This window comes from Pagrus major, chromosome 2 (genome assembly GCF_040436345.1).
Source record: "Pagrus major chromosome 2, Pma_NU_1.0".
Taxonomy (NCBI): domain Eukaryota; kingdom Metazoa; phylum Chordata; class Actinopteri; order Spariformes; family Sparidae; genus Pagrus; species Pagrus major.
The window spans coordinates 16,881,511-16,900,229 of NC_133216.1; the positions used below are offsets into that span (position 1 = coordinate 16,881,511).

Sequence of the window (18,719 nt, forward strand, 5' to 3'; positions counted from 1 at the left end):
GATGACAGTTGCCTTTATGAACCCGTGACAATGCTGAATGAGTAATAAAAATGTGTTTTAAAACGCAATAAGATTAAGGTTTGAAAATTAGGCATAGCTACCTTATTTGTTATACTGTAACATAAGATATCTTTTACCTTGAAAAACAAATAACATAATATTACACCGTAGTACTACCTTATTAATTTACATGTACAGTACTGAAAGTCATACTCATATTCAGGACAACTCAATTAAACACACAGTATGTAATATCTGCCTCTAGAGGTCTCTCAATCTAAACAAAACAAGATATACAGTAAGTGGTGTGAGTTGTTCTCTTCATTGTTCAGATGTGATAAGTTTTAGTCACGTTATCTTTAGAAACGTTCATCGAGTCCCTCACGCACTTTCCTGACCCTCTTGGTAGTTATAGCAACAGGCAATCAACTTTACCTTGAATAAAATGACAGATTTCTCTGAACATTTTTGGAAACATTTGGGATAATTAAGTAATCAACTCAACAAAATATAGAACAATTTCTAAAAAAAACATATTATATCTCTAAAGGTTATATATATGTGAGATTGTGAATTTTAAAGGTTTGCTATGTAGTTTTAGGGAAGAAATTTTGATCAGAAGAGAAAGATCTTCATGGACTGATTTGTTTATGCCTGAACAAACTAAAATAAAAAAGACCGTCATTTTCATGACTGAATAAACAAACTGACCTTAAAGGACAACACAGTTTCATACTGTTTCACTTTGTTTATATGTGGCGGACCCTGCCACCTTTCTAGCTTCAGTGATCAGGGGACTTTATTTTCCACAGCTTGTTTATTCAGTTATGGAAAAAAATAATATTTCTTAGTTTGTATTACCTCATTAATATTGTGAATATTAAATTTTGAGTTTGGATTTCCTCTCCAAAACTACATGGTTCCCCTTTAATATAGCACCTAACAACTTTTTGCTTTATAACGATATAGTGGAGTAATAGCATCCTGACTAGAGAATAAAGTCAAACTTCCAATGTGTGTTTTGTGAGTAATGTGCTACAAGCTGCTTAAGGGCTCCAACTTGACTCGGAGCTGGTTTTTCTTCCTCTCTATGCGTAAGTAACATGATGGGTATGCAACTTTACAAGTAGGCATGGCTGATTATGTACTGGTCTGATGACAAAAACACTATTTTTTTAGTGCAATGGATTGAAATCTCATATTTCTGAAAGGCAACACATCTTATATAATGCACATTATTTTTTATTTCTTAATCATACTGTACATCCAAAATAAACATTTTATAATCACAATTAAAACAAAATATTGAATTATAATTTAACCCATATAATCATTCAGGTGGTAGATATTAAACATACAGTATGAGGGCATGCCAACTAATTCATAATCTTCCTCACAGTTTGTCCTCACATTTTTGTACAACCACACTTGATTTTGAATTAAAACACTTTAATTCAAAAAGCTACTGAAGAAACAGTTCATCTTTATCTGATCTTATTTCTTTTATACTCTACCCACAGCTCCCTACACACCCTAAAGAAACAAACTCGTAATTGTGTCTCTTAAGAGTATGAAACTAGTCAGATCTTCACTCGCTGACATGTACTGCAAGGCTCTTGGTTGTTAGGCACCGATTCTATTGATCAACTGTTTGCCCACATGTTAATTCACACAACATAAAATGCTAGATCAGGATACATCAGCTAATCTGGTGACTGTTAATTTGATGACAATGACTATTATACACACTGCCAGTCAAACATGAACAAACACCTTATATTTTGGCTTTCTTTGGTTCAATCTCAAGAAATAAGGGTTATTGTAAAGACCTAAAAGTTATCCACCTGAGAAGCTATTCAGCCAAAGATTTATCAGACAAATCAGAAAATGTTTGGATAACTAAATCGCTGTCTAAAACTGGCCATTTAAAATATATTATGAAGCATGGACCTGCAACTGCATGGCTTATTCTTTCCTTCAGATATATTCAGTCTGATTTTGTTGAATAGTTAAGATGAATTTTGGTAACATTTCCAAAACAGCCAATCAGTGTTTTTATGGTATCTTCTTGCCTCTTTGTTGCTCGTGCTCATGATCACTGCTTAGTGTCTTAAAGGAACACTTCACAGATTTTACACAAGGATCAACTCACTTATTAAAAAGGAGTACAACTCAGCCGGTGAAAACAGTTGTACAATATCTTCCGTTGCTCTGAGGGAAACTTTCAAAATCTGAGACAATTTTAAATTTACAAACAAGACAAAATGCGAGTAAAAATGCTTTTTCAAGGATTTTACTCAAGCTATACTTTTTTGCCCCTGGAGCCGTCACACTGTTAATGAATGGTATTCATTTTTTAAGCATTGAGAGCAGCTGCATTTCCAGACAGACCAACCGTGTCTATCAAGGCCACACTCAACAATCAAGCAATTTTATTATGCATTTTGGCATTTTTAGGTAGACTTAATGTAATTTTTGTGTGTAGCTGTTTATGTATTACACCCCAAAAGGTGCTTTAAACCAGTGTAATAATTGTAGAGTAACTGAAACAACCTGTCAATGAGCAAGCTCTCAGATCCTAACGAGCTCTTTAAAGCTTGATTAGAGGAAGGTGTGCAGATTTGAAGAACCTTATCTATACATGTTAAAGCACAGATTTCACAGTATGGTTTTGTGTTACACGTCTTATTCTCCAGGTAAATGTAGACTATTTCCACTAAAACAAAGTCTCACATTTAAAATTCAGTATAACCTATGCCTTACTTGTAATTGTTATGTTTTATTTACAAAGCTGCATGACATTTAACCAAAAAGGCTAAAATATAGGGTGTTCATGATCTTTAGAAGGCAGTGCGTAATGTATTCTTCATGAAGGTGAACTCAATCTCAAATCAAAAACAATCCCATCCATGTTCTGCCTTAAAAGTTCCCGAAAATGACCTTACTTTGCAGTATAAAATCTGGTAACAGCCAGCTGCCAGTCAGGAGTTCATTCAGTACATTCAACAAGTCCTGTTGAAACTGATGCTTCTTCTGGCCACAGTTCTGATAGTTATAATAACTAATTAATACACAGTATTCAGGGAGAGAGGAACCAGAGGTTGAATCATCCTACTGTTGTTACCACAGGGCATCATGGGAGTCAAACAGCTACTGTGCATGGTTCTTGAAGTTGTCACCAGCCGGTGGGCTACAGTTTGCCTGGACTGTTGTCACAAAGAGAATCCACTGAGCGTGAAGGCTGCGTGAAAAGGCTAATGCAATGTTAGTTGGACCAGAGGAGTCGGAGCAAATCCACAGAGGCAAGCACACCATGGATTAGCCAAGAAGCAGAGGAGCACGTGAGATGTGAGCCAGGAAAGAAAAACTAGGATGCAGTCTTTTTTTTTTTTTTTTAAACCGCAGTGAGGGATCACGGTTAGCCACTGGGTCCCAGCTGCAGCCTCTCCTGCTTATGCTTTTCCAGCCACTGTAAGATCTGCTGTCTGAGCTCCTCGTTTGGCCTGATCTGGTCCATGGTAAGAGGACTGCGGTTGAAAGGGTCTGTCTGGTCGCTGCAAGGACACACCAGAAACAGGACAAGTCAAATGGATATTGATGTTGCCCACTGGATATTATCTCGAGAGATTTTGAAAGAAGTAACCAACCTGAGGAGATGCCTTGCTATAGTTGAGCGGTTGACTGTGACATTGGAGGAAGGCAGAAGAACAGGATCCAGCATCAGAGTGGACATGATGGGATCCAGGAACTCATCTGGGGCATCTGCATACGTCTCCTCTTCCTGCTGCTGTCTGTCTGCATTGGACTTAAACAGAAGCGCAATGACAACAAAGATTTTGAGATGTTCCACCTGTTTTCATCACAGAAAACCTTGCATAGATTCACTAAACAAAGATGTTTTCTTGTGTTGTCTCTGGCAGTTTTCAAGTGAAATGATACCTTTATTTTGTCAGCGAGGAGTCCAAAAGCCACAATCATGTCCCCTGGCTTGTTTATCTTCTTCAGTACCCTAACTGTTTGTGAGAAGAGGGTAGGAGAGTACGATCGTTCATCCTTTGGGACTGTAGCACAGAAATTCTCCTCGTCACTGCCAAAGACAGAAATAAACATTTGTTTAAATAAAGTGGATACCACAAAGTGATTATACTGGACATGTGTCATTGTATTCTTCTCCAGAGTAATGACACCAAAAAAAAAAAAAAAAATGAGATTGGACAAATTATACAAGGAAAAAAACAGTTTCTTCACAAAGAGGAGTGTTCACAACATACCCCAGATTCAGGTAGATGGTGCAGATGTCAGAAACAAGCTGCTGGGGCTTGAAGTCAAACTCACTGAAGTCCTTGACTTTAAGGGCACCCATCTTAGGACCAACCAGGTGCTGCAGGAAGTAGTTCAGCATGTTGATGATCCTCTCAGCCAAGAAGGGGTGCACAAAGATCCCCTTGATCTCTGGAAATGAGGAATATGATCAAAGAAACAGATGAAGACAAACTCACTGGCTGGTTACTCAGCGGGAAACCTATGAAAAATCTGACGTGTTACTATTATATAGGACGCAATAAAATTTACTAATAATGCTGCATTTATTTGTGAACAACAAATCCCTGTCGAAGTTGACAAGAGGAGAGCTAGTTAGCTGTTAGCAGCCAGTGGGAAGCAGAGTCTTGCTTAAGGAAGCTAACAGCTAAGGAGCTAATAGATTACAGCCAACAGAGCTAATAGAGCTAACAGATAAACATACAGCAGGACCGAGAGTGTCTCTTCAGAGGAACATGAAGCATAAAAAATGAACAGCACTTCACTTTAATAAAGTAATTCAGTTGAGAACAGTCTGGAGGTAAAAGTACTATGAATGCTTTTTTCTTTAACTAACAGCTACAGATGATAATACCAAAGGAAAGAAGCAGCACCTGTTGGGACACTTCTGGGACATTGGTGAAAAACAGTTAGTCTGGAGCCTTGACTGGACTAATCATTATGAAGAGTCACCTGATGTGAGGAAGGCCAGTGTGCCGATGGTCTCATTAGACATGATGTTGTGGAAGCGTCCCAGCTGTCCTAACATCTGCAGGCTGGACTCCTTCTCTCTTCGGGCATCGGGGGCCAGGCCTTCCCACTCTCCTCGATCCCGCTCCAGCTGCAGAACCTTGATTTTACTCAGGTACTAAAAGACAAGAACATAAGACTATCAGTCTGAGTCGTTTGTTAATCTGTCTGATATATTTAATCAACATTTTTGATAAGCAAGTTAATATCCCCACTGTTGACAAAATCTGAGTCAGAGTACTTCCTTCCTTGAGGCCAGTATGTTGTGTTTTGTGCTTATGCAAAGCTAACAGTTACAACCGTTAAAGGTGAACTGAACTTAACTGAACTGACAAACATGTTTGTAGTTTACTCTATAAACTACATAATAATAATAATGTGATGGAAAAGCTTATTTGCCAAAGCTGGTGTTTTTTGTTTTGCATATATGGATGCTGAACCCACACTTACCTGAATAGCCTCATCCAGTAGGAAGATGGCATCGTTCATCAGTAAGTTGAGGAACCTGAGGAACAGAGGGGGGTTCATGGCCTCCAGGTTCTCAGATGCATAGTGCGCCAGATGCTGAAACAAGACATGTCAAACCAAATGAAGAACGCATTGGGAGCAATCTGTTCAATAAACTAGTTTCCCAATCTGTAATCACCTGGTTGTAAAGCATTCATTCACTGCCTTTACACTTCTTGCTATTGAGGGTCAAAGTCTTCCCCAGCCGGAATTCTAGATTAAAGTTTAATGAAACATCCTAGACAGTTTACTGGTACATCGCAAGGCTATCAAAGCCGCTACAGTGTATTGTTATTGAGTTGTGGTGAGAGAGTGAGGAAAAATGAAGGCCTTCTGGAGGAGTTCATTTGCTGCTCTTGTCACCAAAAATCAATGCCTGCTATTGATGTAGTTTCCCGATCATGAACTCCATAATGCACCTCATAGCCAATTAAGGTTTTTATGTACACCCACCACAAAACACCATATTTATATTTTCCTTGTACTGCCATCCTGCCAATGTCCATTGAATACCAACATTGTTATAGTTGTGCATTGTGATAGTAGTCAAGAGTATGTGGTCTGGACACATTTATGGACTTATTATTAAACCCTTAGTGATGAGTGAATCTTTAGTGGACAATATTCTTAAAGAAAAAGATTTAAGGAGTTTGTTTCTAGGTATTAGTAAAGGATTCAGATACAACCAAACCCATTCACATCAATCCAATGAAAAACACACCAAACCCACACAGTCAAATAATTAAACCTGTGATGAGGCAAAAACCCATTATACCACAATCTTAAATTTTGAAAAGACAATTTACTTGGATGAAGAATCTCAGAGAAGCTTGTTTCTTGTTACCTTGATACTCTCTCTATAGTTCTCTTTGCCCCACATGTACTTGAGGATGGGATACATGGGTCTTCTGTAGTTAAACTTCTGTTCAAACTGATGCGGATCACCTAAAAGGAAAAAGAAAAAAGTAAATGTTGCTACCTTCCGATTCTAACTTCTCTCCTTATCTTGGTCTGCAGAACACACACAGGTGTGCACACAGTCCAACCTCTCACAAGTTTCACCTGACTAGAAAAAGACCCCAAATGATTTATTTCTTATTGTGAGTGTTACATTATGCTTTTAAGAAAATATGGTCGTTAATTAGGTTCTTTTCAATAGTGCATATTTGTGACAGCACCTGTTAAGCAACCAATAGATGTAAATATGTGTTTATTCAATACAGTTGAGCAGTTCAGTGCGGTTTCCATTTGGCAAGTCAAAACTTGTGAGGAAAATGGCTGCTTCACCTGTGAACTCAATGTCTACAAACACAGTGATGAGGGCCTCTGCTAGCTGAGGTGCGTGTCTGTAGGAGCAGAAGACTCTCTCTCTCTGGAACACGATTGGCTGAACAGCACCAGGTGCCACCGGCTCCATGTGGGGCATCACCGCCTCTAAGACCTCTGCGAGCTTTGCTCTTAAATGAGGGTTCTTCATCCTGATGTGCATACAGAACAGGAGGGATTGAAGCAGTATGTGAAATATTCCAATATGACCGGCATCATTCATGCTCCACTGTTTTTCCTTAGATCTGACCACAACTGCTGACTTGACAGATTGACTCATTTACCTCTCTACGTTTCCCATGAAGACAGTGATGAAGTTAAGAATCTGCTCCAGACTTTCTGCAGAAGTCTCCAAAACATCGTCAGCAAATCGACGCAGGAAGATGAAAAAATCTCCTAAGTTTTCTGCAAAAAACTCTGACAAACAAAGGACACACTTACAAGAAGTAATGACTATCATATGAAGGAATTTTGAGCATGAAGGAATAATTGTACTACAAGTGACTAAGCAGTACTTGTTTACATGCACAGTTGCACTTATTTCAAGAGTCACAGGCAAAACAAGATGTTAGCTTTCGTTATTGGGATTGTGTCTTCATTTCTTGGACCTGTGTGACTTAAATTTTTCACTGAGTTTGTGTAACATGGGTAAATGTACACATTTACATTGCACACAAAAGCCAGATGTTAGCGGGTGGGTTTTTTGGGCAGTGTGAAGGAGGTATAAGAAACCACTAGCTGCTAATTACACTGAACAAAAATATAAATGCAACACTTTTGTTTTTGCTCCCATTTTTCATGAGCTGAACGATCAAGATCAAAGATCTAAAACTTTTTTTATATACACAAAAGATCCATTTCTCTCAAATATTGTTCACAAATCTGTCTAAATCTGTGTTAGTGAGCACTTCTCCTTTGCCGAGATAATCCATCCCACCTCACAGGTGTGGCATATGAAGATGCTGATTAGACAGCATGAATATTGCACAGGTGTGCCTTAGGCTGGCCACAATAAAAGGCCACTCTGAAATGTGCAGTTTTGCTTTATTGGGGGGGTCTGGGGGGGTCAGAAAACCAGTCAGTATCTGGTGTGACCACCATTTGCCTCACATCTCCTTCGCATAGAGTTGATCAGGTTGTTGATTGTTGGGTTAGGGTTAGGCACAGGTGTGCCTTAGGCTGGCCACAATAAAAGGCCACTCTGAAACATGCAGTTTTGCTTTATTGGAGACGGCTTATGGTAGAGAAATGAACATTTAATTCACGCGCAACAGCTCTGGTGGACATTCCTGCAGTCAGCATGCCAATTGCACGCTCCCTCAAAACTTGCGACATCTGTGGCATTGTGCTGTGTGATAAAACTGAACATTTTAGAGTGGCCTTTTATTGTCTCTGGATACGACACGTATACGATACGTATACGACAGCGTGTTCCAGTTCCTGCCAATATCCAGCAACTTCGCACAGCCATTGAAGAAGAGTGGACCAACATTCCACAGGCCACAATCAACAACCTGATCAACTCTATGCAAAGGAGATGTGAGGCAAATGGTGGTCACACCAGATACTGACTGGTTTTCTGACCCCCCCCAGACCCCCCCCAATAAAGCAAAACTGCACATTTCAGAGTGGCCTTTTATTGTGGCCAGCCTAAGGCACATCTGTGCAATATTCATGCTGTCTAATCAGCATCTTGATATGCCACACCTGTTAGGTGGGATGGATTATCTATATATATATATATATATATATATATATATATATACACATACACACCACATCTATAACAGTGGCATATATTAAGTGTTCAGAGTTTTATACACTTAAACCTAATTAAAAAGCAAATTTTGACAATAAAATAGTCTGAAATATTATTGATTACATGCTGGCAGGGTGTTGTAACATCAAGGGAGGCAGGAAGCATTTATTAATGCAACACTCTGTTCTACATGCACCAATTTAGAGGGTAAAAAGACAATCAAAGTCAGTTGGGCTTTTCTCTCCAATGTATTTGTAGTGTAGTGGAAGATTTGACCTACCTGGTACATAGCACAGCATAGTATTCTGTAGGGAGGGCAGGGGAAAACTGAGTGCTACATGTTCAGGCCCCTGGTTCCCCATACCAAGCTGGACCAGCAGGGCACCTGTGGAAGCTTGGAGGTTAAGGCAGCATTGCAGCATGGCAGGCTGCGTGGTGGCAGCTTTGGTTGACAGATAAACAATCATCAGACGCTCAAACTGCTCCAGGAGCTGCTCTGACATCGGGTTGCCTGTTCGCTGGGCCTCCTGCCACGTCACCTGGAGCCGGTGGAGAGACTGGTTCATCTTCACCATCTGCTCGTGGAGTCTGCACGTGCACATTATGCATGTGAAAACAAGGCAAGACAACACGGGTTAATGCAGACATATGGTGCTAACATGAGATACACAGTGCACTAGATTTCTGTGAGATCTGAGAAACAGATACTCTCTTTCATTTCTTTGTGGACGTTATATTGGTGCTTGTTTGAAGGTTTCTACCTGTGGAAGCCAAGATGCAGGGTGAGTTGTGTGAGGATGAGGTTTTCAGTTAGCAGGCTGTAGGACTGAGCGGACTCCACCGGCTGCTGAGGGGGCACAGGGATCAAACAGGTTTCCTTGTCAAGTCCTGGAATTAAAAGTGAGGGATCTCTTAGTCATAAAAATCCTACTAATAAAAAAAGGCTGAAAAAAAAAAAAAAAAACTAGTATAAACCCACTAGCAAAAGCATAAAAATACCAGAGCTTCTGCATTAATACATAAAAAATATTAAATAATGTATTTAAAATGGTGAAATGGAAGGGTTATTGACTTTTATTTTCACAAATATTAACCTGTTGCGTGCACATTGCGATTACGCCTCTCTTCTTCACTCAGCTCTTTCAGGGCACAGTAGGTAGGGTTGAAGGTCAGCAGTTTGGGCGAGCGCGGCTTGCAGAACGGCTGGCACAGCTTCAGCAGAGCCGCACCCAAGTTTAAGAAGAACGCGTCTGAGGCATACATCTGGAAGAAGATCTCTGGCATCTGATTCGCCCATATCTTGGCCCGGCCGGCGTTTGCATGCAGACAGCTGCCCAACCAAGAGAGCAATAAGTGGCGCGTCTCACCAGATCGCTGGAGCAAGTTTTTTAGGACCTGGTGCAGCTTGTCATGAAACTGGCCCATAAACTGCAACACAGGTGGAGTAAAGGTCATTAGCTCTGAGACATGTGCAGTTTGACAGTTGGTCATTTTTAAAAATGCAATAAAACAGCAACATAAAACTAAAGAGACTCTGTTCACCTGGTGGATGTTGGCCTCCTGGACCTTTGTCTCCTGGGCACTGGAGCGGGAGGGGTTCAGGAAGTAGCCATGTCCCTCCACTACACCTGGGGTTTTTAATAAGCAGGAGATACTCAAAACTGCTCCCAGTAGGCTCTTCTGGTACTGTAAACCATTAGCTGGATCTTTGGGCTGAATGTGCTCCACTAATACCTGGAAATACCAAAAAAAAAAAGAAGAACAAGTGTTAAGAAATTGAATGATAAGAACCATGAAAGGTTTAGGTAACACTGTGAATTGTTATGCTTACTATGTATCTGATTGTGACTATGTTATTAATGTTTATTATTGTATATCACTTGATTAGTAGTGAGCAGTGAAATTAACTTTTGCTGTATGAAGGTAAATTTAGAATAACGTTTGCAAACATCCCTGTGTGTCTCCTGACCTTGGCAATATCTTTATGGTGGCTGAAATAGAGCAGAACATCTAGGTAGGAGTAGAGGAGAGGCTGGCACAGGTCCAAGTCTTTGATGCGCCCCTGGAAGATGTCAAACACTGGTACTATCACCTCCTCGAAGGTACGCACCTCCTGGTCAGACAGTATGCCAGCAATGACCTCCTCCACAAACTCAACCACCTCCTCTGGCTCTGAAATACAGTGACTTTGTAAGAAACCGAGAAGAGAAAAACTCAAGGCAGCAAGGCAAAAAAGTGAGAGGTGGGGAAAAAAACAAATACACAAGAAAGGAAACAGTGAGGTCGAAACAGACTCAATCCTGAACCTACGTGCTCCTCTGAAGGCTTCCAGCAGCAGGTCTACAAGCTGTTCGTAGACATTCTGGCTGATGTAGATCTCTGGGGTGAGCAGGACCGTCCGTGTGTTAGACACAGTCAGGTTCTTACAGCGAACAGCAAACGACAGTAACTTCTCTGGTACCTTCGTCACCTGGTAAACAGATAGTCAAGTCACTGAAATATGGAAGAGCAAGGGATATTTTTATGTTCCAATTACTAATAATAGTCTCTTAAAGGTCACATTTGTAAGTGAAGTTGTTTTTGTCACATTCCGGACTTCAAATACTGACGCTTTGGGATTGTAGGTCGGGTCGGTCACCAGCCCAAAGCATCAGTTTTTGACGAGTTGGGAATGAGATTCAAAAATCAACTTTACTTACAAATACGAACAGCTGGCAACCTCTGACAGGAGGAGGAGAAGGAGGAGGAGGAGGAGAACACAAGAACAAGCGCAGCACACTGTTGATGTCAAACTGTTGCTCCTGTGTAGAGCTACTCAGTGTAGACTAGAGAGATACACACTACACAAAAATGCAATGACAAATTGAAATAAATCTTCCACAAGGGTTTAGGGAGGAGTTTTGATACAAAAGATCTTATTAGAGCGGTTAAATATTAAATTATCTATCTACCACTACTTCCTACTTCCTAGCCTTTCTTACCCTTAGGTGTACATGTAGTACAGGTTATGAACGTATTATTTTATCTGTCTGGCCATAAGAAGCAGGGACTTATCAGTTATAGTAAAATCCCTGGAAAACAGTTGCATTAAAGTGCTACAATTACATTCCTGTAGGGAAAACTCGCACCTCTTCTTTGGCCCTCTGGTAGCAAGCAAAAAGGTAAGGGATGGCACTCTTCTCTCCAGCATCACGGTCAGCAGACAGGTTAACAGCGCTGCATGACGTCATGTAGATGAGGTGGTTTCCTGGTTCTAGCAGCAGCAGGCGGTTGAACAGAGCCTGGAGGACAGAGTAAAACAACATAGACATAAATCAATCGGTGCAAAGCATTTTAGACATCTGCTTACAAACATTTCTTCAGCACCGAAAATAATAAAATCTTCCAAGTGTCATGCAGCTTCTTTATTTTCTGCATCTTTTTTCTACATAATGCTACATCAATTCTACATGTCTCACTTTTTTTGCATCTGATGAGCAGTGCCCTTTAAAATTGCTTAATGTTGCCATTTCTTCACCAACAGCACCAAACATTGTGTGGTTTTTTGAGAGGAGAGAAACAACACACAGGAAGAGTAGTGATGACATCACAACATGTTGTTGACATCCGACCTGTTCTATGTTGTCCATGTCCAGCCAGTCCTGTCCATCCAGATCTGCAGCCATCTCCTCCAAGTAAACACAGCGAGGAGGGATCCCATTACCTCCTCTCAGACTGGGGTCACCTGAGGGTGGGAAGAAAAAACAGGGTGTGCTCAAATCATCTTACACATGATATCCCATGAAGCTGAAACCACTCCAATAATGAATACCTGATGAATTGTATTTGGGAAATAAATCAACAGCATTACATCACTGAACAAATAAGACCCGGGAGGATTTGATGCACAGCATGTATTTACTCTGGTTTATTTCAGACAGAGGTAGCAGAGGAATTCATTAAAGACGCTCTGTGTGAAAACAGGGGGGCTTTTAGCTTGCATTTCCTGAACACCATGAGTCACCCTTAAGCGGTCTCAGTGGCGGAGAGACCCAGCCATCTCACAGTGAGACTTCACAGCCAGACTTCCCAGTGTGTACGGTCTTGGTATTGTCTTAAAGGCTGGTGAGTCATTTGTTGCAGTACTTACTGGTAACTTAAAATTTCCAATCACCAGCCAACAATACCACACAGACAAACAGAACAGACTATGCTACTATGTAAGTGCAACCCAGTTACATGATCAGACACCTGTCTGTCTGTCTGTCTGTCTGTGTAATTTTGAAGAAAAGGAAAAATGGTTTGCTGGTAATGTAAAAAGTGTCAACACGTATTATCTGACCGGACTGTGCAACACAATCTCATGCCCAGAGTTACTACAGGACTGCTGCTGGTTAACTTTATCAAAATCGCAATATCGCCAAGTGCAACATCCAAATTACAGTAGCTGCAATTTTCTGATGAAGGTAAAATGTGTTACAACATACCAGTGTATGTATTTTTGTGCTACATATCCTCGTATTTATATTTTATTGGTGAAACTGAAATGCAGAAATTACCATTCTCACTAAAATCAGGACTCGTCCAAATCGCAATATTTGTCGAAATAATAGCAATATGATTTTTTGTACATCGTTCAGCCCTGCTATACCTATACACCTATCTATAACTACAATGAGTTAACTAGATATTACATAAAGTACTAGTGTTTACCATTGTTCACCACCATCTACCACGTTGACTTTTTAGTGTTAAATAAAGGACACAGTCACTACTTTTACTGATGTCCAAACACAAAAGTGTTTTACCAATGCTCATGGAACTACAGCTGTGGACCTGTTTACAATATACTTTTAATATATTGGCCATGCAGGTAAAATGTCTTATAAGTGCAGTATGCGATATATGTAATTCACTGTAACTCTCTGCTTTATCAGTAAAGTTTATTGGAGCTTCAATACAGACTGGAGTAGGATTAGAGCGATATACCGGTTTCAAGGTATACTGTGGTATTAAAAATGTACAGTTATCACACAGTGTACATTTGCTTATCTACGGTATTGAACTCTACCATATTACTGTTGTAAAATATGTATTTATTTTAGGTTTTATGTATGAACACAATATTTTGTTAAATTATAAACAAGCATTTGTTCATCCCAAAAAAAAAAATTCTGTTTTCATTCATTTAAGGCTCATTGTAACTGATGATAATAATAATAACAACAACTGTGTAATACAGTAAACTGTGACACTGTGAAACTGGTATTTTCTGAGATGGTTATCGTCCTATCACAATTACATACCATTGCAACTCTAGACTGTATCTCCGCTAACAGTAACAACCAGTGTTTAAGCTGTGACAGCTGTCTCATATTAACAGGTCCTACACTGATCCAAAAACCTGAACCGTACTCACATATGCTGTATGCTAATTTGATGACACAGTCAACCTCACCCTCCTCACAGACATGGACTCATTCACACCCTACCAAGAATCCTTCACCCACTTCACCCAGTGGTGCACAGATCACCTCTTCCTCAACGTCTCCAACATGAAGGAGCTCATCTTTGACACCTGCAATAAACTCTCCATAACTCTATATGCTCTATCATTCAAACCCCACCTCCAGTTTCCTCTATATAGAAGTATTACTGAACCAATCCTCCTGTACTGCACCGCAATGCTCACCCTGACCAATAGAAACAAGCTCCTGAAAATCACAAGCATACTGCCAACCTGTCAGCCCTCATTAATACTGACCGTAACACATGACCCCTGCCAACCCCTCAACCCATGCTTCACCTTTCTTCCCTCAGTCTGTAGATTCAGACAACCAACCTGCAAAAAAAACAGACTTTGGGAGGAGTTTTGTGCCCTCGGCTGTAGGGGCTTTAAATAGCCTGGGCACACTGTGTAGACTTGTGTTGTTTGTAATGCTTCTGTATGTCTTGTCTGTGTACACAGACGGTGAAAGCAAGTTTCCTCTATGGAGAACAATAAAGAACAATTCAGAATCTGAAAGGGATCTACGTTACAGATTGAAGTCTGGTTATACTTTTCCTTCTACTTACTGTTGTCCAGAGTGATGAGAAATATTCGCTGGATCATGTGATTGACATTGAGCTGTTCACACAGCTCCTGCCGGGATCGGAAGGAGCGGCTGATCTCTGCCACAGAGTCGTCATTGTCATCAACGCTGTCTGACACAGAGTTTTCTGACTCCGACTGGCTCTCTCCTGAGTCCTCCACTGTGATACAAGATACAGTATGACCTATACATACAAGAAAAAAGCTGATGGTGTTCTAACACTGAAATCATGTTACATATGTATTTATGTATACAAATTTTGTTATGAACCGCACTTTGACTTCTACATCCCTGGACCAATCCACATAAGCACTGACTATATATCTTATTAGAGGAGCAGCTCTGACAACTCTACTCACATGGTGGTTCAGCAGACAGTTGTTGTGGTTTCTGGCCTGATGCGAACTGCTTGGCATCAGCCAGTGAGCTGAAGAGGGCAGCGAAGGGGTTGCAGGAGATGTTCTGGTTGTTGTTGCCCTGGTCAGTCATCTCACTGGGGCTCAACACTCACTCCATCCAAGATCCCAGTCTTCAGGAGCAATGCAGACAAAACAGCAAAGTGGCAATGTAACAAGACTTCCGTGGTAAGACCTCTATTTCCTTTCATTTGTTTCACTTTCTTTCCTCATCTACCTCTCGTCCCTTATCTCACTTCCTTTATCATAACTAATTGGTTCTTGTCCTCACTCTGAGCACTCCTTATTTAAAGACTGCACATCCTTTCATTCACTCTTTTCACCTTCACATGGTGTGGCACTATTAGTAAGAGAAGTTTCTGACTCTTAGTTCTTTTTCTACATCCATTTTAGTTGAACGGATAACTTTATTTATCCTTATTTAAGTGCCATGAGACTTATTTGACTTATTACTTTAAGCTCTGATCATTTATTTTGTTTTCTTACAGATGCAACAGCCCATGTGTGTGTTTTTTTCTGTGCTCCAAGTTATTTGGAGGAAATAAACCAAGTTTCCTGGATTTCCTGCATTCTGATCGATACCCATGATGATGGTCAACTTAGTCTGAACCTCATAATTAACAAATGACAATGTCTCAGTAAGAGATTAGAGAGTATGTACAGTATATTTCCACTAGTGTTGTCAATACTGAATATCTCAAATGGTTTCAATACTCATCTTTCACAGTATCTACACTCCAGTACTACTACAACTACTGTAACAGCGTTTTTTTACTCTCTTCTCTTTCACACAAGCATTGTCCCAAATCCTCCAGAAGTAAGTTAATTAAGATGCTTTTTTGCTCAACAGACAGTACTCAAGCCTTGTTATATTTATTTTTTCATAAAAATCTGAAATTATATGCCCCAAATGTTGTGGCAACTTTCCCCCGTGGTATTGGATATGGTATCGAACACTGATATTTTTCAAAGTATTGTATTGAAATGACAAATTCCAGTATCTGACAACACTAATTTCAATATCATGATAATTTTTTATCATTGTCCAACTATTATATCACCACTTACTATCACCACACCCATACAGTAAAATGCAGAGCCGCACAATTATTTAAAGGTGCACTATGTAGTTTTGGGGAAGAAATTTGAATGAGAAGAGAAAGATCTTCATTGTTTTTTTAAAGCCCCAACAAACTAAATAAACAAACTCTCTTTGTTTTTCATGACTGAATGAACTGAATAAACATCTGACCTTAAAGAACAACACGATTTCATACTGTTTTACTTTGTTTATATTTGGCGGACACCTTTCTAGCTTCAACCTGTGTTCTGGGGACCTTATTTAAAGACCTTCTTTAATCAGTTATGGATAAATTTATATTTCTGAGTTTGTATTGTTACCTCGTTAATATTGTAAATATCACAAGTGTTTGGATTTCTTCTTCTAAACTAAATAATTTCTTATGATCACTTCATTCAAATTAACTTGATATTGTATCTCCAGGCCACCACATCACTTTGTCTGACTTTCTTTGTTAAATAAGGCTCCTAATTTACATCAAAAGGTGCTGTAATGCATGCACTTATCCTTATTTTTCTGTAGGGAGTCATCTGAAGCAAACAGTATATCGAAAAGGTGCTTAAGGGGCAGTGGGGTGTCTTTTAAGTCATCCGTCACCCTTCACATTGCATTGCTGTGTCTTAAAAAACCTTAACAGCCGTCTCCTGCCCTCTCCTCTACCTCCACACAGGTCGTAATCTATGCAATTCTGCACTAATTACCTGTCTCTGTATCTCCATATTTTCTGCATGTTATGAGGACATGATCTGCTCTTTCTACCCACTGACACTGGTCAAAACAAACTGCGAGATGCTTTCCAATCCTCTATTTCTTGAATTGAATCTGAATGATGTAAATGTACATGTAAATCACTTTCTCGCCTGTTCCGGCAGTTTTCAGTCTTTTTCCATCTGACGAGGTTAGAAACTTTTTGGCATGACGTTCAGAAAATGGGAATGATTAAGAACAAGTTGTCCTGCTCACAGTTTGACGGTGAACATATGTGCTGACTGTCATTATCGGCTCGTTCAGTGCTCACCTGCTCGGCGGTGACACGTTACTGTGTTATCACGGTTATCCATCAGTTTAGTTCAGCACCCACCAGTCATAACTTGTGTCACTTTATGGAGCTAGCTTCCCCAGCAACCACTATTATTCAATTTTGAAAGTGTCACGCCACCCGTTAAGCAATTTAGTAGCGGTACAGCTACGTGACGCTAGTTAGCTAACTAGCTAGCTAGCAGGGTTAGCTAGTAGCAGTGACCGTCCTGCATCAGGGCTAGTTAGCTAGCTAGTTAGCTAGCTTGTTGAGTAGCAAGCTAAGCTGTCATGGGGTCACCTGGACTCTATTTCAGCATTGCGTTTATAAACTGTTACATGGGTTTAATGTACAATCAACCTAAATACCGTATACAAACGATAAAGAAGGCTGTCGTACCTGTTTGACGGTAGGAAATGTGGATTATTGACAAAGAAAAATGCTTCTCCGAAACCAGTGGCAGTTCCTCAGTAAATAGAAATTGTAAACGTCATCAAAATGAGACGGAGGGTCTCTCTTTGCTGAGTAACTTTATGCAAAACGTGAAAACACCATATAACAGTATTTATGATAGTGAACTTGTGCAACTAAAGATGAATATTTTCTACGTTTAAACTAGATTTACAATAAATAAATAGTTGTTGGAATAATAACTGAAGAATGTATAAACCATGAGTAAAAAAGTAAATAATAATATTTGATCATATTTTTACATTTTATGGAGTAAATCAGGGGAAGAACGTACATTTTATAGAATATCTGAATTATATTTTGAGAGATTCAAACTTGATTTAGTTTGTTAAATAAAATGCATCATGCACAGTGGGTTGAGTAGTTTATCACAGATGAATCATCTTCTGAGCCTGTTTTTTTAAAAAAAAATAAAAACTACAAAATTTAGTGAAAATTATTTCAACAAAATAATAGCTGATAATAACACTTTGACTTGCCAGCATGTGTGTACGATATGTGTTATATGTTGGAAACATATTTTCTTTGTTTATTTGTTTATTTCTGACTGTCTTATTTCTTTCTTTTGTATTTTAAATGTGTGCGCCAGCTGTGTGAAGTCAGTTGTCATTTCAGCTACATCTGTCTGGTCTGTGGTTTTTCTCTGATGTTTGCTGACCGTCAGCAGAGGGCAGCAGCAGACTGCATCTATGACTGCTCCCTCCTGAGGCTGAACCTGCATGAGTTTTGAAGTGTGGCCCTCTCCTCTGTGTCTTAATGAAGTCCTAGTTTGGAATAGAAAGTTTGCATTTGGACAGAGACTTAAACAAATTAAATGAATGTTTAGCGATATGGGTTATGTGAAAAGAAACGAGTATATGTCAACATATATCAATATCAATATTTAGTACATTAATAAAACATATAACTTCAATGCTGTAATGATCTCATAACTATAGTGGTTAAACACATACGTAAAGATGCAATATGTAAGAATTTTAGTTTAAAACATTCACAAATTAACTAAAATCATCATGTGTGA

General features: G+C 39.6%; 1 protein-coding gene across 2 annotated transcripts; it reads right to left on the reverse strand.

The window, feature by feature from the left end:
* Nucleotides 1-1,221: 1,221 nt before the first annotated feature.
* On the reverse strand, nt 1,222-17,718 carry ube4a (ubiquitination factor E4A (UFD2 homolog, yeast)). 2 transcript variants are annotated; one of them, XM_073482310.1, is made up of 20 exons: nt 17,627-17,718; nt 15,072-15,241; nt 14,696-14,872; nt 12,253-12,365; nt 11,770-11,922; nt 10,952-11,111; nt 10,611-10,813; nt 10,184-10,375; nt 9,736-10,069; nt 9,403-9,529; nt 8,922-9,229; nt 7,167-7,299; nt 6,844-7,034; nt 6,401-6,501; nt 5,500-5,613; nt 4,993-5,167; nt 4,272-4,452; nt 3,940-4,087; nt 3,648-3,805; nt 1,222-3,554 (listed from the first exon to the last, which is right to left on the reverse strand). In XM_073482310.1, the coding sequence occupies exons 2-20, from the start codon at nt 15,199-15,201 to the stop codon at nt 3,419-3,421; spliced, it is 3,234 nt and encodes a 1,077-aa protein (XP_073338411.1). In that variant the 5' UTR covers nt 15,202-15,241; nt 17,627-17,718; the 3' UTR covers nt 1,222-3,418. The 2 variants fall into 2 exon arrangements, with proteins under 2 accessions (XP_073338411.1, XP_073338403.1); XM_073482302.1 differs by having other exon boundaries at nt 14,696-14,896; nt 17,627-17,698.
* Nucleotides 17,719-18,719: the final 1,001 nt, after the last annotated feature.

Coding starts and splice junctions, on each gene's coding strand:
- ube4a (XM_073482302.1), bottom strand. CDS start 15,201: ATGACTGACCAGGGCAACAACAACCAGAACATCTCCTGCAACCCCTTC. Junction 9,230..9,402: donor CTGCATCTTGGCTTCCACAG/GTAGAAACCTTC, acceptor GTGCACGTGCAG/ACTCCACGAGCAGATGGTGA. Junction 5,614..6,400: donor ACTATAGAGAGAGTATCAAG/GTAACAAGAAAC, acceptor GTCTTGTTTCAG/CATCTGGCGCACTATGCATC.